This window comes from Meles meles, chromosome 13 (genome assembly GCF_922984935.1).
Source record: "Meles meles chromosome 13, mMelMel3.1 paternal haplotype, whole genome shotgun sequence".
Classification (NCBI taxonomy): domain Eukaryota; kingdom Metazoa; phylum Chordata; class Mammalia; order Carnivora; family Mustelidae; genus Meles; species Meles meles.
Genome location: NC_060078.1, coordinates 79,074,112 through 79,100,332, shown reverse-complemented (window position 1 = coordinate 79,100,332; position 26,221 = coordinate 79,074,112). Strand labels below are relative to the sequence as shown.

The 26,221-nt window shown below is 49.3% G+C and overlaps 1 protein-coding gene across 1 annotated transcript in view; it reads right to left on the bottom strand.

Annotated features, from left to right (window-relative positions):
- Nucleotides 1-26,221, bottom strand: part of LOC123955086 (deleted in malignant brain tumors 1 protein-like) — a 115,017-nt gene that overhangs the window by 15,655 nt on the left and 73,141 nt on the right. The window contains 9 exon segments of the mRNA XM_046026610.1: nucleotides 6,909-7,100; nucleotides 7,182-7,218; nucleotides 8,823-8,852; nucleotides 9,855-9,976; nucleotides 13,354-13,665; nucleotides 14,456-14,673; nucleotides 15,546-15,699; nucleotides 17,697-18,069; nucleotides 23,412-23,548. Of these exon segments, the coding sequence (XP_045882566.1) occupies nucleotides 6,909-7,100; nucleotides 7,182-7,218; nucleotides 8,823-8,852; nucleotides 9,855-9,976; nucleotides 13,354-13,665; nucleotides 14,456-14,673; nucleotides 15,546-15,699; nucleotides 17,697-18,069; nucleotides 23,412-23,548 (1,575 nt within the window).

Sequence of the window (26,221 nt, the reverse complement as noted above, 5' to 3'; positions counted from 1 at the left end):
CAGACTGTCCTGGTTGACATAGCACAGGCAGTCTTGCTGACCCATCTGCCTATATTTGCAGCGAGCGCAGGGCATTACCCAGTGAAGAAGTCACTTCCGCTGAAGTAGGCATTATGCCTAAACAGGAAACACAAACAGGAAAATCAATCGATCAGAAAGTTTTTATGCATTTTCCAGTTCTACACAATTCTGCCTTTCCTATGATCTCATCTACCTGGTTTTGTTGTTGGAAAAATCCAAGTGTGAGGACTAGTTACTCCCCAACCTCCTGAATAAAAGTAGAGGCACCCAAAGCAAAACATGAACCATTATAAATGAAAACTTTCCTGAAATGGAACACGTTTCCCTGTCCTGTCCTTTTAAGCAGAAGACATAGTCCAACCTGCATGACCAAGGCTCCTGGGGAAGAAATCACTGTAGCTCAGGGCTGTCATACTGGGGTCCCTCAAAGGATGTTGAGGTTAGTAGGCATTTGGGGTCCATATTGTAACATTTAGAGAGTCTGGTGACATTTACTGGGTTTTGGAACAATTCTAGGCTGTCAGATGATCTGTTAGCATTTCCTGCAATTGCCACTGTGGCTGTTCTATGAGTAGCTCTTCTCCCTCCCTGTCCCCGTACCCCTCCCTGGTTTGTCATCTTTCATAATACACAGTGAGGAGACCACGCGTATGTAGGAAGTGAGAACAGACTCTGTGGATATTCTCATGTGAGCTTGAATGTTGAGACCTAAACTTAACTGTGTAGAGGCCCTCTGTGTCTATTTCTGGATTATAGTCTATTTTCCAAGGGATTAATTCAGACAAGCCACCCCTGGACAAATAGTAAAAGTATACTATCTGGGTAGAATTTCAACACAGCAATATCTCCAAAAGGCAGGAAGAGGACAAATCAGCAGAAGAGTTGTTACCAGTTCCAAGGACCAAATCTGTGGCAGCAGTGGGATCAGGAACTGTCAAAGCAAGCATCATTCAAGGAAATTTTAATTAAATACCATCCTTGTCCATCCAGTTCATTGGTAAATAGTATTTTTTAAAAATCATCCTGTATACAAATTCTGCCCCAGCTGTGTTCATATTTGATTTTGCTCTGTTCCTATTTGATTTTCCTATTCTCTGTATCAAGCTAAGGGAAATAAATTTTCCTATTCTCTGTATTAAGCTAAGGGAAATAAATAATGAGGAAGATGGTATTTGGGTCTGGGATCCAAGAGACCTGGGTTTGAGTCTCTGCTCTTTGTGTAGCCAGGTATGTGACTTTGGACAAGTCCCGTTGCATCTCTCAGCTTCCTCTGCTACATCTGAAGGGCCAGTCCATGGACCAGCAGCATCTGCATCAACTTGTTAGAAATGCAAACCCTCAAGACTCACCCCAGAACAATGGAACCAGAGCCTGCATTTCAAAAGATCTCCAGGCAGGGTGTCTCAGTCAGTTAAAAGATTAAACATTTGGGGGCACCTGGGTGGCTCAGTGGGTTAAAGCCTCTGCCTTCGGCTCAGGTCATGATCCCAGGGTCCTGGGATCGAGCCCTGCATCGGGCTCTCTGCTCAGCGGGGAGCCTGCTTCTTCCTCTCTCTCTCTGCCTGCCTCTCTGCCTACTTGTGGTCTCTGTCTGTCAAATAAATAAATAAATAAATCTTTTAAAAAAAAGATTAAACATTTGACTCTTGGTTTCTGCCCAGGTCATGATCTCAGGGTCATGAGATGGAGCCCTGGGTTGGACTCTGCGCTCAGGAGGAAGTCTGCTTGAAATCCTCTCTCCCTCTCCCTCTGCCCCTCCCACTCATGTTCTCTGCTCTGTCTTCCTCTAAAATCAATCAATCAATCAATCTTAAAAAAAAATAAAAAGATCTCTAGGTGATTTATTTGAACACTGAAGTTTGGGAGGTATCAAGCATTCATGCAGAGATGCCTCTAGCCCCAGAAATATTGGGCACAGGCCAGAAGGAAACCAGATAGCACTGCCCATGTAAAGGGTCTCTTTCCTGCTCAACCCCAGACAATTGGTGCCTTGAAAAAATTCATTCTAGCATTTCCTATTCTCTGGGTTCTCCAAAAGAGCTTGAAATCCGGACTTTTATATGAAATCACTCATTTGTAAAATGTGGTATTAAATGAAAATTAAACATTTCATAGGCAAAACTTTCATCTGAATCAAAACCACCCCCATGTCCAAAGTTATTCAATGGGCTGCCTGTTTGTGATTTCAGATCTGAACAGTCTCCAAGGTTTCTTCCAAATCTTGAAAAAAATGTTAAATGGTGATGCTGCCATATCGAACTTGACCTTGCCTGAGAGAGCTGGCAGCTGATTCTCCCAAACCCAACCACAAAGAGACAAATCGATTTCATGGCCTGATTTTCTTAGAGGTCAGTTTCTCCAGAGCCTGGCAGAGGGTTCTGAGATTTTGGAAACATGAACCAAGGACTAATTTCATGAGTGTTTACCGTTGGAGAAAACTTGACTTGAATTGATTTGTTTTGAGATGGTATGTTTCCAACTTACTTAGCCACATATCAATTAACTCAAGCTCTAGGATGGTCCCCAAAGTTCATAAAAAGACACATATGCTGTTTAAACTAGAGAGTCAGATACTCAGCAGACAGCAGCACACACATCCCTTAGTAGTGTGACTACTATCACTACTACTATCAAGCTCCTGTCACTGTGTGCTTGTGCTGGTGTGTACACTTGCACTGATGTGTGTGCCTGCACTGGTGTGTGTGCTTGCACTGGTGTGTGCCGCCCAATCTCCAGGACAAGCTATCTCTTCCTGTTCTACAGATGAAGAAAGGAGGCTCTGGGAGGTAAGGGCACTTGCCCACTGTCACCCAATTGGTAAAGGCTAGAGCCAGAACATAAGCCAAGATTCTTGGGCTCCATATTCTGTGATGCTGTATTTCTACTCAGAAGGTTTCAGTGGTCAAAGAATTTTGAGAAACACGGGGTCAAGACAAGTGTTAAAAAGATCCTTTACTGCAGGACTTGTCAGAGACCTTAATGGGCTAACAGACTGAATCTTCAAGAGAAGGATATGGTATTCCCCCAACTTATTTAGTTTTTTAAATTATTTTTAAAAATTTGCATGTGACGGGGTTGGTGTACCATATTGTGAAACACACACGGGAGATGTGGTACTCTATTATTTTCTGAAAATGCAGATTACAAGGATAGCTTTGCTCCTGATGCCCGAAGTCCTGTGTTGTTCAGAAAATGAACTCATTGAATTCCCAAATGTGTGAATCTGAAGGAGTCTCATGTCACTATAATATGATCTCAGAGACCTGCAGGTGCACCAAGGGCCAAGGGCACACACTGGGCAAATGATGTCCTCCATACAGAAGGGATGGAAGCCACATCTGCCCAAGTTACTAAGCATTTGATGAATATGTGAGCACCTTATATTAGTCCGATATGCACTCAATATTTAGTTTCTGGTGATGGATGAACTTTAACCCTAACCATATGCAAGACCATCTGGCCATCTATGATTTCTATAAAGCAAGAATGCAAATAAAATTACCAGATGAAGTGGTCATTTCGGCGGCTGGTGCCGAAACTGTAAAGCAAAAACCAAAACCAAAATAAGAGAAAATTCAAACAAAAATCCCACCCACCAACGGAAAATTTAGAAGCTACCTTTTTACTTGAAACATTTATGCCTCAGATGTACTAAAATTAGACACAAAAATGACTTCTGAAAGGTGGAATTACAAATAAGAAAGGCCTCTTGGAGGAGACTGAATGGGAGCTAGGGCTACGTGAGGGTGGAGGTGAGAAGCATCGTTGGGCGTGAGGACGGTGTAATCACCGCGCATGGGTCAGAAAGGCTGCTTCTCTGATGCCGTGCAGAGCAAAGATTTCCTAGGGCTGCAGAGTATAGAAATCTTCCCAATTCTGACCTTAGGTTTCCAGCACTGCTCATTTTCAGTGACCTACCTAGTTTATACCATAGCACCAATGTCTGAATAGGAAAGGAGTGTGCTTCCTCAACGTAATCGAGCATGTTATGACTCTGGATTCAATGTCACTATTGTGAGTGACCTACTATGGCTGAAACACCTAAGGCATCCTGACCCCTTGCCCTGGTAAGGAAGCCTAATGAGGGCAGGATCGTCACCTGCGGTGCTCATTTCTGTATCTTCCCATAGAGTTGCGCCTGGCGCAGGGAAAGAGCTCGGGAACTATTTGTTGAGTAAATGGATGCATTCGCTGAATCCCATTATTCTTGTCTTTGCTCTATAAAATTAAGAGTAGCTGGGCAGTGGGTATTTTCATTTCATCTGATTTGCTTTTGTAGTCATACTGGTTTGGCAGTCTGAAATAATGCGTACATGGGCTGAATTGAAAAAAAAAAAAAGAGGAAGGGAAACCATCTCAAACCAGAGGCCCCCCGGAAATAGGTGATGCTTTCACAAAGGGTCCAGGTGGGAGGGACTGGGTTTTGTTCATGGAACTCCCCAAAGCAGCACCACAAAGGCAGCTTTCAGGCTCAAAACATAATTTTAAGCCAAAGACTAGCAAGAGCCATTACCCTAGTGGGTGGATAACAGGGAATCTGGTAACTCTTTGAAGAGGGCAGAGACTGAGGGCTCCAAAGTGAACCCGTGAGTGTAGGTTCAAACATTGGGTAAATCAGCAGATTAAGGGAGGCTAAGAAGGACCCAGAGGCTTCTGGGAACCAATGTTGAGAATGGACCATAACTGGTGTCTGGAGGACCCTGAGGGGACCTGAGCTTCCGCACATTCATTTCCATGTCCCTCTTGCCTACCCCCAGGGCCGTGGCTCCGGCAACGTCAGGAGAAATTCAAGAGTGAGTGCCTGAACCAAGGACCCTGACATCCATGGTGGCCGCATGGCAAGCCCAGTGCCGGTACTGACCTACTGTGGCCTCACTGCCCGGCCCTACATATTGTCCAGGAGGACGCCCCCCACACCCTCCCCAGAGTGGCCATTCCCCAGGACTCCGATGCCCTCCCTGCAGTCCGGCTGCCGACACACAACGTCGGTTGCATTGGTGGCCAGAGGTCATCCCACATGGTCACCGGTGTGCCACTGTGGTGTATCTTCACAATGGCTCCTCCCATCTGCCAACCTGATGACGGGCAAGTCTGGGCAAGACTCGGGTTGTTACTGGAATGGGATTAGCTCTTCTGGCAAGTAATTTCTACCCGAGCCAACCCTGAAGTCCACTACTCTACCAACTCTTGCTTCCTTTTCCCAAGTCTCACAGGGAAAAGTTACATTATTGCTCACAAATGCAGTGACTGGTTTTTCTGGGCTAGCTCTAATTTCAGATACTTGTTCCTTTGAAATAGGATAATTGAGGACACCTGGGTGGCTCAGTGGGTTAAGCCACTGCCTTTGGCTCAGGTCACGATCTCAGGGACCTGGGATCGAGCCCTGCATCAGGCTCTCTGCTCAGCGGGGAGCCTGCTCCCCGCCCAACCCCCCGCCTGCCTCTCTGCCTACTTGTGATCACTCTCTCTCAAATAAATAAATAAAATCTTAAAAAAAAATAGAAATAGGATAATTGCAAGGATAAGTATAGATACTGAATTTTAGAACTGGGTCATTAAATTGTTAAGCAACAGCATGGAAATAAGTCAAAGTCAACTTTTCATTATTTTCTTTAGTCAAAACTTGTACACTGGTTCTGGTACACCAGATTCACAGTTAGGTAAATTTTAGAAGCAGAGACTAGATCAAGAGCCAGCCCTGCTTACAACCTCTTCCACAGTGTTGGGCCCGAACCCTCCGGTCATTGATATTCCGGGGTGTAGCCTCGGGGAATCCACTAGAAAGAGTCAATACTAAAAAAAAAAAAAAAAAAGAAAGCCTTGAAAGAAGCGGTAAAAGGATTACCGGCTGTAGGATTTGTTTCTGCTGGTTCTGGGACAGCTTCTGCAGCTGAAAGAGAAACCCCAAGGCACTTACATTGCAAAACGATGGCAGACACACCAGCTGAATGGTGTGAATGCCAGCTGCCAGTTCAGAACGCACCGGCAGAGGCGACTGGATTTCTGACACCGCCCTTTCCCGCGTTGGTGAGACCCTGGCTTATGGACGCTAATCCGAAGGCTCTAGCTGAGCTTTTCCAGGGAGGAGCCATCCATAACCACTTAGACCTGAAGCTAACACAAATAGGACACATGAGCGTCTGATGACGTTTTGACTCTGAGTCTCACGGAGAGATACCAAGACGTGTTCGGAGCACCAAAGGCTCCCTCTGCGGACTAAAAAACTACCCAACGACGCGGGAGGCGAGAAGGATCCTCACCTTGTCTGCTTCTTCACCCGTCTGGGGACCTTGTCTCCCCCACCCTCTGAGAAGGGGGTGGCTCCGGGCCATGGGGTGAGGGTCACAGATGTCTGCTGCATATATCATTTAGTCGGAAAAGGTAACCAAACAGGGTTTTTAAGTGTTCATTCAGCTTTTTTGAATAAAAATGGTCCCTAATGGCAAGAAAAGCCCTAGTCGGGCAACAGCAAATGAGGAGAGCGTTCATAGGGAGCTCTCTCTGAGAAAGAGCTTCGTGAGAAATGGATGGGATTGACACACATCAGGAAATCATTCCTGGAAATTAAAAACTGTCCCAAGCAGATTGGGGTGCAGCTTCCTGCTTCCCAGGCACGGTTTTGCTCTGAGGATCTCTGCTCTCCTAGGAGCAGGGACAGGCTGTGATATCCGACACACCTGCGACTGTGCGACCAGAGTCCTGCGTTAGCCGAATCTCAGGGGGTTCCCAGGACAGGGGACTTCCAGCGCTTCAACTGGGAAAATTCCGGCCAGATGGGACCAGCTGTTTTCACGACCTGGAAACCCAAGGCTTTCGGGGTTGGCTTCCTGGCAGGTCCAGCTCTGCTGCTTAGGGCGGGAAGCTGGGCTGAAGCAGAGTTCAGGCACCTGAGCAGATGGCCCCAGCCTCTTCGTGGTGTCCACAGTTATGGACCGACGGGCTGAGGTGGTGGCGCCGCCCCAGGTTTCTCTCGTTGCCTGTGCATTGCACAGTGTCCAGGAAGCCGGGGCCCAAGCTGCCACCAAACAGACAGTCGGGACTGCCTGGGCCGGGCTGCAGCCCAGCTACCCGCTCACCACCTGCGCGGCAGGCAGGCCCCAGAGGTGGTCACACCCCACCCCCAGGTGCCGTTGTAGAGGATCTCCACAGGGCGGTCGCACCTGCTCCTCCCAGCCGCCAGCCGCACCGTGGGCGGATCTGCAGGGGCCAAGGGCAGAGGGGCTGGAGAAGGTTCTCGCCACTCTCAAATAAGACAGCATTTCCAGCTAGACAATTCTACCCCAGCCCCAGCCCTCTGGCCACTGGCTGTGCAGCCTGTGTCCACGGGGACACCGTAGATGCAGGGGGGACCACAGGACAGCGTCTGGTTTCTGAAATTTAGCACCAGCTCTACGGTGGTTCACGCTCACCATTTCTTTATGGGAACCAGAGCCACATGGTGACCTTGTAGAAGACACACTTAAAAACAACCTTCTGCTTTCTTCCTGCCTGTGGTGTCATTTGCCGTGTGGTTTCTCTATAAATTCAAAACCATTCAGCAGAACGCTTGATGTTCAGACTTCATATTTCTTACCCAGGTCTTGAAAAATGTTATGGAGCTCTCAGAACAAAATTGATTTCACCTTACTTGAATTTAAAAAAGGTTGGAGTATTTACTGGAGGTTGAGGGAGAAGGTTGGGGCTGGGAAACCGAGCAGAGGAAGAGGGGGCGGGGCGTTGCTCCTACCGGAAGGTAAGATGGTGACTGAGTGAATCTGGCCCCTGAACCAAAAGCAGATGAGGTTGGTTCTCATATTCTGAGCCCCAGAAGTTGATCTGGTTCCTGGGGTTCCCTTAGAGAAGGGCCCCCAAGAGCACTGTGTGGATCAGGCTCTTCCTACAAGACGTCCAGTGATGCTACTGAGGCTGGGTGCTGGTTTCCCTGGAAAGGTCCCCGCGTGGGGACAATCCATCATCTCACCAGCTTTGATTCTCTACAGCCCCAGGGCCAGGAGAACTACATTGGCTACATTTCTGTGAGGCGCCAATGCCAGCCTAGGAAAAGAAGTCACATCTAAGAATGGAAAAGATACCTGTTGGTTGGAAGACACGCGGCTGTTCCCCAGGAGCTGAAGGAGCTGTACATGTGGAAGAGAGAACAGGCGTCAGAAGGACACTCCAAACCATCCGCACAATTGCCTGATGGTCGCAACAGCCTCTCCTTCCCATGCGCGGGTTTGCATTTAAACAACCCCGACCAGTCTGATCCAATGGTTAGCATTTAAACCGTGATGGTGGCTCACACGCGTGCACATATTATTCTGGTGAGGAGGAAGACAATAAGAGAAATAAAGTGGATGTTGGGGTTGGGAGGGTATGGCCCCATCGGCCCAGAGGGCTTCTCAGAACCCAGAGTTCAGCCTTAACATCCAGAGGTCTAGGTGGCGTGGCGGAGTCGGGAAAGTCTGCTGCCACCAGGACCGCCCGCCCCCAGAGCCTCCTGCCTTCTCTGGCCTGTCACCCCCTCTGTGGATGAGCCCCTGCGACGGCTCAGGAACCGGGGTCTCAGTCCTGCTGACACACAGATCTCCTATACGGGAAGGATGGCCTCAAACTTGCCAACACCCAAAGAGCTTTTCCTCGGGGGCCAGAGGATGGCCCCATGGGAATGGGAAACAGCTCTGGGCCTTCGCCTTCTGGGAAAGTTCTGGAGCAAAAAGCATTGTCAAGGAGAGTGAAGGGTGGTGAGGGAGACCTAGCATGGGGGCCCCGGCCCCAGGTGGCTCGTCACCCATCGGCAGATAAAATGCGAGTGAACTCACGGATCCCTGGACGCCCAGCAGCTGCAGAACCTGCAGAGATAAAGGAAAAATGGGGGGGGGGTTAATAATAGAAATGGGGTGAGGCATCTGGGGGTGTGGCCTGCTAAGTGTCCAAGTCTGCCTTTCAGTCAGGTCAGGATCGGCAGGGTCGTGAGGTCCAGCCCCGGGTGAGATTCTTTTTCCCTCTGCCCCCTCCCAAATAACCAAATAAATAGATAAATAAATAAATAAATAAAAATCTTCTAAAAAATAACAAAAGCGAAAATGAATTTTTGGGACTTCATCAAGATTAAAAAATAATAGAAATGAGGATGGTTGAGTGGTTTGAAGATCATTGTCTCTGTTCAAAAACAACCCAACAAGCCCGTGTAAACAGTTGTTCTCATCACTTGGGCTGTTCTGCTGGGGTTTCTACAGCCTGGCCTGAACCTCCGAGGCAGTGATTCTGAGAGAATTTGCGTTGGGAACTAAAATCCCAGTGAAACAGTTAACGTGTCCTACATTCACCGTGTGTCATATGCTTGATTAAGACTTCATGTGGGATGACTCGTTTCATCGACCAGCAACCTTATAAGTACCATTACTGATTATTTTACAGCGGATTAGCCTTTGGAGTCCCTGGAGTGGAACGGGGCCCTCCCGTATCTGCAGCAGCTGGCGACCCTTCCGGAGTGAGAATGGGAACCTGTCCTGCATGTGGGGAAGCTTTGAGGCATGGAGATGTTTCCAGATGGGTCCCCGTGCACATTTCCGGCTCGGCCCAGGCAGCTCCATGACTGGCCCACAAGGGACTGCCCTCACCTGAGCAGAAGACACGAGCGTCCTGGTGGTGCCCCCAGGTGTGTGGGAGCCAGCCACTGGGAGGACACTGCCCCAGGGAGGACTCGCTTCCCGCGCAGTTGACATTGGCTGGAAGGATGCTGCCTGACCCAGGGCTGACGCTGGCCCCCGGAGGGTGGACACAGCCGGGCCACAGCCAAGCTGTCTGCAGACCACGTGGGCATTGTCTAGGGACCAGCTGTCATCACACACCGTGGCCCAGGTGTCCGCGTCGTCTTCACACCGGCCTGACCCATTCATCAGCCGCAGGCCTGGACCTCGGTGGACACTTCCGACGGCCACCAGAGGAACCGGCACTTCTTGGAGAGTGCCCGCTGATAATCGGTGACAACAGGTCTAATCCCCCCTTCACCTCGTCTCCCTCGTTTATTTTTGCCCTGGGTACGACTGCGTTTCTGGAGGTTACAGTCGCTTGCCGGAAGGTTTTGCTCCTTAGCCGGCTGGCTCGGACCTGCCTCACGGTGAAGCTGCTGCTTCTCTTTCCTGGAGTGTGGTGAAGTGTCGGTTTCTGGCACTCACAGGGTTTGTGGGATTTTTCCCGAGAGGCTAACACGCACATACCACTTCGGGTGTGTGTGTGTGTGTGTGATATTCTCTGTGTGCCCTTGCACACGCTGCTCAGCTGACAACAATAGCTTCCCTCTGTGCTGTCCCCTGGGTCGCTGGGACAACACAGCCCTCACGTGGGAACCCAGCACATCGCTGGGAACAACCACTGCACATACGTGCGGATGCTCCGGGGAACACACAGGGCGGTCGTTCCTGGCTGCCCCTCATGCTCAAAGGGCAGGGTTGCAGAAGGGAACGGAGAAGGTATGCTCAGGACACGGCCAAGGACAACTCGTGTTGGGAGTCGGGGGTGGGGAGATTTGGGCTGACCGGGCCACCCTCAGCCCTCCAGACCCGTCCCCAGAAGCCATATGTGCATCTCCTAGCTTCTTGCCACTCACTTGCCAACCACAGATTTTCCCAGCAAACCCTGGCATCCTCAGCCCTCTCCGCTGGCAGCAACCCCCTGCACGCCCGCCTCAGGCTGGGTGGGGGGAGTGTTTCCAGCGGGGACATTTTCTCCCACAGCCATCGCACTGGAGCGATGGCTAAAACTCGAGTCAGCGAAGGCAAGTGAGGAGAGAGGAACAGCTTACCTGCTGATGGGGGAACTTCTGTCGGCTCCGGGAAAGATGCTAAGGACAGAGTGAAACACAAAAGAACAGGATACAACATCTTACATGTCAAACCTATTTAATTTTCAGTTAACTGTCCGTGGGCCCTCTGCCTTGTGGGTCATGTACAGTTTCTGATTCTACATTGAGTCCCTTCCCTGGTCCCCGCTCGTTGGGGGTGCACCCTGCCATCGCTCAACTGCAGGACAAGCAGCTGAGGCACATTCTAGAAAATCAGAGCATGGCGGTTGATAGATTTTTTTTTTTTTTTTCAAGCAGAGAGATTTTAAAGAAAGCATTCCTTGTTTAGCCTAACCTGCTCTGGTGTTTCCTTTGAAGCTGTGGGGCCATTTCTTTTTCCTAACTCCCCTGCATATTGTCTTTTACTCTGAAAGACTCCGCCACAAACAGGGGGCTGACCTAATTTAAAATATGACAACTACCGAGCTGGTCACAGAGTCAGGGAACGACCACGTTGGGTGTTCAGCTTCTTCATTCTTTGTCATTCTGCCAGGCAGAAAGTAGTACATACAGAGACAGCTCCTTGCAGTGCTTGGAAGGTGGCCGTTGCCTCTAAATAGTGTCCCCCAGCGTGCCTGGGTGGCTCAGTGGGTTAAAGCCTCTACCTTCAGCTCAGGTCATGATCTCAGGATCCTGGGATCGAGCCCCACATCGGGCTCTCTGCTCAGCGGGGAACCTGCTTCCCCATCTCTCTGCCTGCCTCTCTGCCTACTTGTGATCTTTCTCCCTCTGTCAAATAAATAAATAAAATCTTTAAAAATAAATAAATAAATAGTGTCCCCCACACGGCAGGCACTGCCCCGCCCGTCCTACACAGAGAGAGCACTGTGTCCCAGCACGGCCTTAGGAGTCGAAGGCTATTATCCTCCTCCTCATCCATATCGACAGGAGAAGGCACGAGGGGGTTCCGAGAGTTATTCAAGATCCCACAGTTTGTAACTGATGAAGCCAGGAGGGCAGATCCAGGGCCTTTGGCTCCCAAACCACTGCCGTACTGCCCACGGTGACTTTGCCAAGATAAGTTACAGTTACTCAATAAAGCATAATAGAATTACCTGAAATTGGGTGACTTGTAGCAGCTGATGGTGTTGAGTAAGGCAGAGAGGCTAGGAGAGACATAGATCAAAAGGTGAGCGCATGTCGTGTCCTTTCGTTCTTCTCAAACCCGAGAGGTTGATCTACTTATTTGAAACAGAAAGGTCCTTCTCCTGTTCTGGGGAGAAATTGCACGCAGTCTGGGCGGGTGAGAATGGCCCTGAGTTGCCAGGATTGCAAGCACTAGATGTCCTGGGTCACTGGGCTCATTTTTGTCGAGTTGTTGGACATCACAGTGTCTTCCTCACCCCCAAACTGGCCACAGTGCTGGTTGCCTTATGTGGAGTTCCTAACTTTCCAGTTTGATTTTGTAATTCTTCCTGGGTGTGTGGATCTTGCCTCCCAGAGCAAGCGTCAGTTTGCAAAATGCAGAACTACGTTTGTGTCAAGGACACACACTGCGAGCATCAGCACCTGGAGGAAGCCAAGGAGCCGCAGAGCCAGGGTGAAGGTGAACTCTGTTCCCATCACTTCCCACCCACCTCGTGTGACTCTGTCCACGGTCCTGGTTCCACACCTCCCTGCTCCGTAGGCCCCCCGCCCTGTCCTCAGATGGCATATTCAGCACGTGACTTCCACTCCTGCTTTGCTTCAACACTGACTCTGCCCCTTGACGTCTCTCTTCTCCTCTCAGAAGATTCTAGTACCCTGACCCCTCCTTGCTCTTCTATCTTCTGGTCATTGTGGCCAGGTCTAGCTGATCAACAACTTTGCCGCTTCCCAGTCAGACCCAGAAAGAAAGCAGAGATAAATGGGGGCTTTGGAATTCATTTGCAGAAACTCAACTGGGATAAAACTGAGGAATAACAGCGCTGGGTTGGGACCTGGGTTCCCAGCTCTGTGCCTTTAAGAGCCATCTCTGTGTAGGCAACAAGGGGGATGAACCAAAGAGGTATTTCCCAGAGGCATGACTCATCACTGGTGGGACGTGAGATAATTTGAGATGGTGCATCTTCTATTTTAAGAGTACATATTTATAAAGCATTACAATTTAAAATATTAAGTTGAGTTCCATGCTGATTAAGGATGTTTTCAGATATGCATGGGCATAAATTGATCAGATTCGAGAGTTCATTGCTTGTTTTAATTTTTTTTTTTAACATTTTAACGTTGTTTTATTGCCACAGTGTCTATCGGTATGTATTGTCTGTTTATGGTAAGTGACCCTGGCTGTCCACGTATGGGGGGAATATAGAACTTCCTTTAAAATGATTTCATGCAAATGAAAGAATCCATGAGAAAGAAAGTATTGGGGAAAGTGCTGTGGGTGGTGGGTGGGCAGAAACCATGCAGGAGTGTCTGAATGGCGGGAGCTTGGGAAACAGTGACATTAAGATCCCTTCCTGCTCTGAGTGCAGCAGGGAACGCCATTCCGCTCCCCCCCCCCCCGCCTGGGTCAGAATCAGACCCACCTGAGCAGACGACGCCGGCATCTTCGTGGTGGCCGCAGTTGTGGGAGAACCAGCCACGGTGCAGGCACCGCCACAGCCTGGCTTCCGTCCCCCTGCACTCCACGTCGTCCAGGGCAATGGGGCCCACGCCTTGGCGGAAATGCGCCCTGCCGGGGGCCGACACCGCCCCGCCACAGGACAGCTGCCCACACACCACCTGGGCGTCACGCAGGTCCCAGCTGTCATCACACACTGTCCCCCAAGTGCCGTTGTACTGCAGCTCCACGCGGCCCTCGCACCGGTGGCGGCCGCCGGCCAGCCTGAGGGCCAGATCTGGCGAAGGCAGACATGCCTGGTCATGCTCTGGACAACCACCCCACCCTTTCCCCCTGTCTTTGAGGAAGGGCCTGGGCATTTCCTGGGAGCTGACCAGCTTTCCAGGTCTCTTGTCTCCGAAGTGGGGAGGGAGCCACTGAGGGTTAAAGTGGGCCAAGCGTACTTTGGGTTTGAACTCTCACATCTATGTGTTTTGTTTTTTTTTTTAAATTTTATTTATTTTTTTGACAGAGAGAAAGAGCTCACAAGGAGGCAGCGGAGGGGCGGGGAGCAGGCTCCCCACCAAGCAGAGAGCCCGATGTGGGGCTCGATCCCAGGACCCTGAGACCGTGACCTGAGCCGAAGGCAGAGGATTTAACCCACTGAGCCAAACAGGCGCCCCGCTGTATGATTTTCTGAAGGGTGTTTTTTAAAGCCTTTTCCCTTAGACAGGATTGTCTACTTGACAGAGGCAGAAGGAGGCCCCTGGAAGGTCAGTGTGCTGACCCTGGTTGTGGCCACTCTTGGTGGGCAGCACCGGAAGCAGGTGTAGAGACGACACACGTGTGTGGAATGAAACAGGCTCCAAGACAGCGTCAGGCGCGAGGGCTTTAGTATTGGAAGATGTAAGTGGATGTGTTGTTCCATAGCCCACGAGTGAGCCTTCAACTACTTCCCCCAGTCAGACCTCAGGGGTAAATGAGGGAGCGGGGGGACCCCTGCCCAGCCCTGGTGTCCCGTCCGAATTGGCCCTCCGCCCTCGCCTTCCACCAGGTAGGGCCAGGACCAAAATGACCAAAGGACTTACCAGTATTGATCTCGTCTTGCACAATGGACTCATAGGATGCGTAAAAGCCCATGTTGGTGACGATTGCGTCGCTGTGGAAGACCACCGTCAAGCGATTTGAGGAGGAGGTAAATGTTGGGGTTGTACCGGAACAGAACCTCCCCAGAGAAAAAGATTCATTCTGCGGGCCGTCAAAGACTTCAATGAAGTCGTACGGACAGCCGTAGAAGTTCTCCAACCTGTGAAGGAACAACATCACTCAGAATCCGTCTGCTGGGGCTTTTCCTCCCCCTAGCGCTGCACAGATGGGTTCAGGAAGGGATGGTTCTGGAAGAACCAGCTGAAACCCACATCTTTTCACACAGTTCGGAGGGAAGTATGACCCTGCTGACAGGCAGTACGTATCTTCCTGTTTATAAAAACCTTCCGCTTTGTAAAGTTTCCATGAAATTGCATTTCCTAAGCACACATTATAAGCACAGAGAACAGAATTTAAGTGCTATGGACAGGTGTTTGGTGAAAAGTAAAATTTCTCCCACCCCTGACTGGTCCCTCTGGCTTCATTCTGCTTCTAAGAAGCAGCTACTATGAACAGTTTCCTTTTGTTTCCTTCCAGACAGAGTCTAAGCCCAGATGTCTGTTGCTGCCCTGTTGTCCAAGGCTTTCTTGCAGACCATTCCATGGCCATATACCCCTAGTGTGTGACGGACCCAAATGTGTTTAACAATCCCCTACTGATGGCAATTAGATCGCTTCCAATCTAGTGCTCCTATAAGAACATCGCCAGGATTACCTTCAGCACGTGAGACTATCAGTGGACTCATCTTCAGGAACTGGAATTGCAGCATTAAAAGACTTATGCCTTTGAGGTTTTGATCAATGCCACTCAACGGGCCTCCAACACCTTCCTTGCTTTGGAGAATTAACTGTGGAAGGTGGCTTTTTTCTATTTGTCTGTTCGTTTTTTTCTTGGTGGGGCTAGGGGCAGTGGGTAAGATACCGATGTTTATTTTTTATTTTTATTTTATGTTTATTTTTTTATTGTGTTATGTTAGTCACCATACAATAACTGTGTTGACAAAACAGAGCAAAGTGGGAGACAGTTACTCACTTCACCACTTCAAATGTGAGCTTGACATGAGCCCTGGCGTCCACGTGTATGTCCCAGGCACACACCACATTTATAGGGTATTTCTTAGGATACCAAGGGCTGGAGAAGGAGCCCGAATTATTCGTGAGCAAACCGCCACAGTGGAAGTTTTCATCTGCAGGAAAGGGTGAAGAGACCCCATCAGGAGGAGGCGCTGCCCCGTGCTGGTGTTTTCCGAGGGGTCAGAGGGCACGGGGAGGAGGAACGAGGGGAGTTTACTCCAGGGCTGGTTTGTCTGATAAGAGAAAAGTTGGTTTTGGGGACCCCTCTGAGTTTCTGACGCTGTTCTCTGTCAGATAAGAGGGTTACACCAGTCCCTTCGAGCTTACAGGGCTTTGTGAGGAGAAATGACACCGCCATATGGTTGGCAGGGCTTTCTGGACCTAGATGCACAGACAGAGCTGAGTGCCTGTTTTCATGGAAAGTCACAAGGACAACGCAAGCCTAAAGCATCCTTTCTCAGGGCGCGTCACTGGCTGGTTGTGTTGGAAGATGCCTTATTATGTGCCAATCCCAGCTGGCGTCAGACACCAACGTCCGGTAAAACATCCATTTTATGGCTGAAATACTGGGTTTGGTGCGGAATTTAAATTAAAGGCTCCTTGGTGTTGCAGCTTCTCACATACAAGAGGAAGAGCGCACCATCCAGCTGCGGGAAGGGTTACACCGAAGATAAGGCAAATCTAAAACCACCGAAGGGTTTACGTAAAGTTGGCGCACCTGCAGCAGGACCATGGCCCGCGGAGTCTGTGAAAACACACAGAGGAAGAACGGTACATGAGCCAGGATTCTTGCCCAGGATGTTCCTCAAAAATACGCACACTCAAAGCTGTGGCTGCTCTGGGCAGAGGTGGCTGTCTCTTTAAGAGCTGGGCCGTCTGCACACTAAGGGTGCGGATAGAAGAGGTTGGATACAGCTCCTTGAGGGCTGACCTGTGATTCCCATTTCCCTGCTCTCCTCCGCAGCATCTGTGGCACCATCATCCCTGTGAGCAGCTATCACCGCAGGAGCCGACTCACTGCAGCCCTGGGGCCCACATATGACATTGCTGGGGAACCTGAACACTGACCACCCCCACCCCCGCCCTCTCCCAGTACTCTGCGGACAGCCAGCGCCACCAATAGGTCAACACCAGTGGGCTGTGTTGCTCTGGCTCATTAGCGAAAGAAGGTTTATGCTGTCAGGGATTATGGGATTAACCAGTAACCAGGGTCACAGACATCTCCTGGCAGCAGTTGAAATGTACACAAGAGCAACTGTACCTTTTGGTCCTGCTTTCGGATTCCCATCGACACCTACTCAAAGACGGAAAGAAGGAAAGAGTGAGATAGTCATGTGGTTCACAAAAGAAAATCAGGTCTTTTTTTTTTTTTTTTTTTAAAGGATCAAACACATTCTTTGGGCAGTTGAGAATGCAGTACCAAACCCCGTCAGTGCTGCTTAAGGATTGGCAGCCAGGTCAGGGCCCACTGGGTGCAGGGGCGCTTTTCTGCTTTTCAGCCTCATGATATTTCATCTAATTGCCGGAAATACTACAACTGAAAGCAAATAAAACATACGGTATTTCTTTCCTTTTGCTCCGTTATGGGGCTGGAGGACATTTAGTAACCGAGCCAAGCGCAGTCTTCCCTACAGTATCTTGGAGGCGATACTGAGCAGAGAAGGAACCACGTGTGACCTTGAATATGCTTTTGTTGTCTTGTCAGTAAGGTGAGAATGTAGTAGTCTCCTTCGTTAGAGACTGGGAAGGTCAGATGAGAGTCTGAATGCACTGGTTTCAGCGTGGAGCTTGGCACACGCTAAGCCGTCTGAACACCAGCTACCCCTCCTCCTCAGGGACAGGGGACCGTGCCCAGCACTGTGGCATGTCTATCCAGGAATGGGATGTCTGATGATATCCCAAGTTTTAAGCGCTAGGGAGGAGATCTTGAACACTTTACAGACACACTAATTGAAAAGAAGGAAATCCAACTCTCAAAGTGACTTAGAAAGCTGGCTTGAAGTCCTAGAGTCCTTTCTGAAAATGGCCTGCTGGCCTTGAGCTCTCCCTTCCCAGAGGCTGCTGATGCGAGAGACCCTCCCCGAGGTGTGCCGGGCCCTACGGGTCTCACCTGAGCAGACGGCACCGGCATCCTCGTGGTGGCCGCAGTTGTGGGAGAACCAGCCGTTGTGTGTGCACTGCCACACCTTGGCTTCGTTCCCTGCGCACTGAACGTCGTCTAGCATGATGTGGCCAGTGCCTCCGTCAAAGTAGCTGTGAGCGGGGGCTGATAAGGCCTCGCCACAGCCGAGCTGCTGGCACACCACCCTGACGTCTGTCAGGTCCCAGCTGTCATCGCACAGAGTGCCCCAGGTGCCATTGTAGAAGACCTCCACCCGGCCCTCACACCTGTGGCTGCCGTTCACCAGTCTCAGGGATGCACCTGCAGGAGAGGCAAACAGAGGCTTCTGAGCTGTGCTGCTGTCTCCAAACTCTAGGACCTTCTGCAGTTACAGAGTGCCCAGCACCTGGGCACATTTTTCTCACCTTAGGCTATCGGATTCTAGGTAGGGTGGCCTTGTGTCCTGATTTGCCTAGAATAATTCAGATTTACAATGGTTTCAGATCGAGTAATGCTTCTTATTTATTCTAGGGTCCCTTTTAAACCCTCACAAGTATCCTGATTAGAGAATAAATTGCACCGTCACCCTACGCATAATCCACTGAGAGCTCTAGAAGGTTCCCCATGCCCTGCTACAGAATCCAAGGGGTTTGTTCTGGGTGGTTTTGGTATGGAATTCAGTTGGAATCAGGTGGGCTGGTAGTTGTAGTTTGAGGTAGGTTTATTGTAGAAGGATTTGCCCTACTACGTCGTCCCTTCCTTTGGAAAAGAGAGACCCTCATTCAGGCCCTCCATCTACACACCCAGCCAACGCAAAGCATGAGACCCAGCCCTCTGTTTTTCAGACAGGATGTTCTGGTGGTGGAAAATGACAGCAAGTGGCAGAGCAGGGGGAGGGGTCTGCTGGGGCTGTTAGTGTCAGAGTGGATGTTGCTCAGGATGTCATTAGTGATGGTGGACTCTGTGGGTCAGATTTAGAAAGCATCTCCTCTCATAAAGGGAAAGGACACAAATTAGATCTAACCTCCCTCCAAGGTACATATCAGGATACCCGCTGTTCTCACTCATGAAAGAAATTGAAGAAGACACAAAAAGATGGAAGACCATTCCATGCTCTTGGATCGGAAGAATAAACGTTGTTAAAATGTCTATACTGGGGGCGCCTGGGTGGCTCAGTGGGTTAAAGCCTCTGCCTTCAGCTCAGGTCATGATCCCAGAGTCCTGGGATCGAGCCCCACATCAGGCTCTCTGCTCTGCAGGGAGCCTGCTTCCTCCTCAAAAAAAAAAAAAAAAAAATGTCTATACTGCCTAGAGCAATCTATACTTTTAATGCCATTCTGATCAAAATTCCACTGGTATTTTTCAAAGAGCTGGAGCAAATAATCCTAAAATTTGTATGGAATCAGAAGAGACCCCGAATTGCTAAGGAAATGTTGAAAAAGAAAAACAAAACTGGGGGCATCACATTACCTGATTTCAAGCTTTACTACAAAGCTGTGATCACCAAGACAGCATGGTACTGGCATAAAAACAGACACATAGACCAGTGGAACACAGTAGAGAGCCCAGATATGGACCCTCAACTCTATGGTCAAATAATCTTTGACAAAGCAGGAAAAAATATACAGTGGAAAAAAGACAGTCTCTTCAATAAATGGCTCTGGGAATATTGGACAGCTATATGTAGAAGAATGAAACTCGACCATTCTATTACACTGTACACAAAGACAAACTCGAAATGGATAAAAGACCTCAACGTGAGACAGGAATCCATCAGAATCCTAGAGGAGAATGTAGGCAGTAACCTCTTCGATATGAGCCACAGCAACTTCTTTCAAGATATGTCTCCAAAGGCCAAGGAAACAAAAGCTAAAATGAACTTTTGGGACTTCATCAAGTTCAAAAGCTTCTGCACAGCAAAGGAAACAGTCAACAAAACAAAGAGGCAACCCACGGAATGGGAGAAGATATTTGCAAATGACAGTACAGACAAAAGGTTGATATCCAGGATCTATAAAGAACTCCTCAAACTCAACACTTACAAAACAGATAATCATGTCAAAAAATGGGCAGAAGACATGAACAGACACTTCTCCAATGAAGACATACAAATGGCTATCAGACACATGAACAAATGTTCATCATTACTAGCCATTAGGGAGATTCAAATTAAAACCACATTGAAATACCACCTTACACCAGTTAGAATGGCCAAAATTAGCAAGACAGGAAACAACGGGTGTTGGAGAGGATGTGGAGAAAGGGGAACCTTCTTACATTGTTGGTGGGAATGCAAGCTCATGCAGCCACTTTGGAGAACAGTGTGGAGATTCCTTAAGAAATTAAAATAGAGATTCCCTATGACCCTGCAATTGCACTACAGGGTATTTACCGTAGAGATACAGATGTAGTGAAAAGAAGGGCCATCTGTACCCCAGTGTTTACAGCAGCAATGGCCATGGTCGCCAAATGTGGAAAGAACCAAGATGCCCTTCAATGGATGAATGGATAAGGAAGATGTGGTCCATATACACTATGGAGTATTATGCCTCCATCAGAAAGGATGAATACCCAACTTTTGTATCAACATGGATGGGACTGGAAGAGATTATGCTGAGTGAAATAAGTCTGGCAGAGAGAGTCAATTACCATATGGTTTCACTTATTTGTGGAGCATAACAAATAACATGGAGGACATAGGGAGATGGAGAGGAGAAGGGAGTTGAGGGAAATTGGAAGGGGAGATGAACCATGAGAGACTATGGAATCTGAAAAACAATCTGAGGGCTTTGAAGGGGCGGGGGGTGGGAGGTTGGGGGAGCCAGGTGGTGGGTATTATGGAGGGCACGCATTGCGTGGAGCGCTGGGTGTGGTACATAAAAAATGAATTCTGTTACACTGAAATGAAATTAAAAAAAAAAAAAGGATACCCACCATTCTCCCTTTCATCTTGCTGAATGGCGTTGTACAGAGCATAAAACCCTGTGTTGGTGATCATGGCATCACTTCTGAACACCACCGTCATGATGTTTGAAGAGGAGAGGAACGAGAGCTCTGTCCCAGCACAAAATCTGCCCATGGAGAGTGAGGCAACTTGCTGTCCATCGAACACTTCCATAAAGTCATAAGGGCACCCATAGATGTCCTCTAATCTGAGGATGTAAAGGCACAGTAAATCTCCCCAAGGAAATCTGCAGAAATGACTTAAATAAAATCATCATTTGTACCATTTGCAGTCACTGCTGTTGCCTCCTTCCAACCACATGTCCTGCTAGTGGACTTGGTCCCTTAAATATTGCTTGAATTTGTCCTTCTGTCCTTCCCTCTGGGAACTGGCCCAGGTCAGTCAGCCTTTCTCTTTGTCTCTCTGTCTCTATTTCAGTGGGCCGCCTTCTGGTAACTTGGCTTTTGGTCTTTCCCACCACCTTCCTCTCTACCCTGAGTGTATCTTGAATGTCCCCTGACTCTTTATTCAAACCTGCTACTCCCTGGGGTAGGGGCAGGCATCCACAGGGTCTCATTGAGTAAAACACATAATGGGATCTGGATCAGGGAGAAATGGTGCCTCCTGTCAAAACTCCCAGGGCCTGCTGAGTAGGAATCTTCCCTCCCATGCCCCAGACTGCCCGGTTCCAACCTGGATGATCAGACAAGCTGTCCCTGACCATCCTACCAAACGCTGTCCTCACCCCCTCCATTCTCTATCCTATTACCATGTGTGTATAAACATTCTTCTTCATAGCACGTATCAACTTAACACTAGTGGAACCTGTCCCCTGAGTTACTACTGGTTTATTCAAGTACTATTTGCATCTCCATTTAGAATATATCCTCCATGAGGATAGAGACCTGTCTTGTTTGGCACTAGAAGTCTGCTCCTAGACCAGGGCCTGCACAGAAAGCAGGTTCAATAAATAGACTGTAAAGAATATCAACTCTAATCTAACAGGATAAAAATGGGAAGTGTGCACGCTGACATTAAAATGACAGTAAGTGGCCCTGGAGGCATGCATTGTAGGTACTCGTTGTGTAAGACGTACACAATTACACATGCACATGTTGTAGATTCACCGAATTTGAAAACTGGTTTATTGCAGAACACATCTGTTCCAATGAAGGAAGAGCCAAGTACCTCAAAACAACCCCTTTTTCCCACTTTTTTTTTTGAGAGGGAGCAAGAGAGAAGGAAAGAGAGAGGGCAAGCACGAGCTAGTAGGGGGAACGGACAGAGAGATGGAGAGACAATCTCAAGCAGACTCCCTGTGGGGCACAGAGCCCAACACAGGGCTCCATCCCAGGACGCTGAGATCACGACCTGAGCTGAAATCAAGAGTCAGATGCCCGACCAATGGAACCACCCAGGAGCCCCACGACCCTTTCTTCAAGTAAGAAAATAAAGGATAACATTTATATGTAGGGCAACAACAGCGTGACCGTAACAGGAGACACTGCAATCTGAGAAATGATTTCACGAAAACAGGACACACTTGACTTAGCAAGAATGAAATGGCATATTTTAAATATGGATATAATTTTTACAGATTGAGTGTGAAGACAGTTTCGCATAGAAGCTGAAATAGAAAGAAAAAAAAAAAAACCCAAACGATGCAAGCTTCAAGCAGGGGTTCTCAGTCTCAGAGCTATCCACATTTGGGGCTGGAGATTGCTTTGCCGTGGGGGGCTGTCTTGGGAAATGCAGGACACTTAGTCGCGTCGCTGGCCTCCGCCCACTGTGTGACTCTGTTCCCACCTGAACAATAAAAAAATGCCTCCAGGCACGGCCAAATGTCCTATGGGGTCTGTCCTTGTCAGCTGAGCCTCACTGGTGCAAAATAACTAACTTCGTGTCCTTAGACACAAAAGGCAAATATCAATAAATCTAGGCTTAAACACATCAAAACCTGGAAGTCAGTAACTAAGCTCTGACTGTAGGCAACACAGGAAGCAGCTCCTTGATTTGCAAACCCTGAAATTATAGTAGGAAATTTATGTTGGGTAAGTCACCTTGAGACTGTGGGGAGAGTGGATCAGTACAGCTGTTTGCAGTAACCATCTTCCCGAAGTGAGAAAACGATGCTCTGAGCCCCCAAGTCATAGAACTGTGAGTTTCACAGATTTGCATCTACCGTACCAGATCTGCTCCGCTTGCTTTCACCGAATTCATGGGTGTGGAAGGAAGGAATGAAAAATACATTTCCCTCACAAAAGGCAATGCTCCCTGATACTGGTTTTTGTTCTCCCCCTTTGAAAGGAACTTTGGCCATCAGGTAAAACGATCCGATGCATCCTTCACTCCACTGCAGACCTACTTCCCCTTTGAGGACAGCATTTAACCATTCCGCTCCCAGACGCCTGAGGCTGACGCGCTGGGACGGGAACAGTGGTGCAGGTCTGGCACAGACTGTGAACAATGTCAGGAAGAGGGAATGACCCAGAGGGGACCCAATGTAGAAACATGAAACCAGGTTCAACATTATCAAGAAAAGCAATATTTCCATAAAAAGTGACTCTGGTATATGGATGTGTATATGACTATGTAAATATATATGCATATAAATATGCATTAAAATAGGACACGTTCCTTTAAAGATGGGTAGGGGTAGAGAAAGAAGCAGGAATGAATGAACCGAGGCTGGTTAATCTGGGAAAGAAAACTCTTAGTAGGGGCACAAGAGACACTGAAGTGGGAAAAGGCAAAGCTGCTTACTTCAGGCTTGGGATCACCAGTTCGATGTGGAACTTCTCAGCCACATGTATCATCCAGATGCACTCCACGTCAGTGGGGTAGTTCGTTGGATACCAAGGACTGGAGAAGGAGCCCAAGAGGCCTGAAATCAGTCCTCCACAAGAGTTACTTCCTCCTGTGGGCAGACAAGAGACCACTGGTTGGCTCCTTCAGGCGCGCGCCTTGTCTTTTCCCGGGAGTAGAACCCAGAATTCCGTCAAACTCAACAGGGAATCGCAAAATGGGAAGGGATCATGGTGGTGCAGACTTCGTGGTAGCTTGGCTGGTGTGTGCTTTACCCCTGAGAGGGAATGAGGGGAAGAAAAGATGTGTGGCTGGTACCAGGGCAGGATCGCAAGATTGTAGGCGAGACTGGAAATGGGATGGGACATGTCCATGGCAGGTGTGGGGTGTCCAGCTGGTATATCATTAATGCTCTATATCATCAATGCCCAGCTTCCTGCCATGCAAACCGGCTCAGTTCAGCGTAGACCATCCATCCATTCCGAGGGCTCCGTCCCACCGATTCCTTCCCCTCAGGCAGCCAGGACAGGCAGACATCTAGTCTGCTCTCATGAATTATCAAGACTGACTCCCTCCTCGACAGGCTATACTTCCAATGAAGGAGAGTTACCTTGCGGTGGAGGTCCTTGAGGGACGGGAGCTGCAAAAACCGAAACCAAAGTAGATCAGGAAGGAGCTCAGCATCACAAAAGCATCTTACCGTTACATACAAACAAATGCACCTGTTACTACCTTGATCCCACTACACTGGGCTCCCTCATTTCTCTTTTCTCTCCTAATGGGGGACGCGGTCTCTCTCTTCCTTTCAGTGATTCACCAAGAAATCACAGACAATGCACAGCTACGGGACTTGCTTTCTCTTCTGCCTTAGGATCCACCAAGCCCAGGGCTGTCCTGAGATGGAGCAGTCACGAGGTGTCACCCACAGTAACATCACTGGGCTTATGAGCGCACACCGCTGCAGAACGTGCAGAAAGGCATAGGGACAAAGGACAAAAACCAGACAGTCGCGAGCCTGGGTGGGGAAAGGACAAGTCTTCCACTGAGGTCATTGGGCCCCGGGGGGGTGGGGGGAGCTTCCTCCTTTCTGGTGTCCTTTTGGCTTTGATTTCTGTGAAGCATGTATTTCTGTATTCTAGATGTGTCCTTAGGCACCACTGCCTGGCAGGTTGAGGACAGGGCAGGTTTTGAAAGCAGGTGCTAGTCAGAGTTTTACACCAGGGATTAGAGGGCATGGAGTTTGAAGCCTATGGGTCAGATGCATTTGAGCTTTCCTTTGTCTCCATGGTCCTTCCTGGGCCGCAGAGCAGGGAGGACAGTGGCCCCTCTGCTGTCCGTCCTTCTCAGTCCTTCGCCAGGAAGGGTGTGGGACAGCAGCGGAGTAAATTTCTTCTGACATAAATTTGTCTCAGAAGCAATTCCCTTTTGTGGTGATCTCGGGGTCATGATCTCAGGGTGCTGAGACCGAGCCCCATGTCTGGCTCCTCCCCAGCGAGGAGTCAGCCTAAGTTTCCTCCTCCCTTTCCCTCTGCATCTCCAGCCGCTCGCACTCTCTCTCAAATAAATATATAAATCTTAAAAAAAAAAAGAGGCAATTCCCTTTTGTTAAAATGTTTGAGATGCAGTGTTTCCCAGAGAGAATTAAATAGCAAAGGCCTTATTTTGTGTGTGTCCCTGCAGATACGTAATGCTTTATGGAGAAGCGATTCACCGTCGGTGGATAGTACTTGGCATCAAGATTGCATTTTCCCCTGTAATGTCTTTTATTCCATGATGCCGTCTCTTATTCAGTGGGCTCCGCACACCTGCCTCAGAAAGGAATACCAAGCAGAGAGAAAAGCGAGAAGAGCCTTCTGAGGTTTGCAACCCTGCACGGCAAGTGGGCTCGGCACAGCGCCGTCTGAGGAACCGGAAGCCGTGTCCTCCCTCCCCCTCCTCCTCTCTGGCCCCAGACTCGGGGAGATTCCTCACTGGGAAAGGAAAGAAAAGCCAGAGGCCACCGAAGGGAGGTAGCTGCTTGTCAGTCCCGAGAAACGGTTCCGTGGGCTCTACCTTCCCTCCCCAGCTGTTGTATGCGTTGTGGGCCCCAATGCAAAATGAAAATGTGGAGCCTCAGCTGCAGGTGGGGAAGTCAACTGCCCCTTCCTGTAGGTTCACTTCTGCATCCTACAGGAGGGGGGCAGTCTCCAGGGCACGGCGACCTCCACCTGGGATGCCCCTGAGATCTGTACTGGAGTAGGTAAAAGGACCCCCCACCAAGTGTCCTTCCAAGTGTGCCACGGTGGTGCTAGACCCTGATAGGGAGAGGCTGCTAACCACCTTGCCCAGCCCCCAAATCCTACAAGGTGCCCCTCAACCTTGACCTTCCCCACACCCAGGCCCCCAGTGAAGGCAGAGGGTGGAATTAGCCACTGTGGAGGGCTGGGAAGGAGGCTGGGTGCGGCCCAGGGTGCTGGCAGGTGGGGAAGTGGGCTGCTGAGAGTCTGTCCGGGAGAGACAGGCGGCTGCAGGAGGCAGGACCACACGTGCTCAGATCTCGCTGGAGTCTTGAGTTTGGAGGTCACTGCCACACACTGACTCGGAGTCGGTTACCAGAACGTATACCCTTCTCTATTCCTGAGTTATCAGGAAGTCCAAAGTCTCCCAGAGTAGCCCCAACTGGCTTCACTTCTCAGACTCAGCCTGTTCTTGACCCACTGGGAGAGTGCGGCATAGACTCATCTGTGTTTCCTCCCATGTTTTCATTTTCCAACTCATGTTCTTGGAAGGCAAACCTTCCTACCTT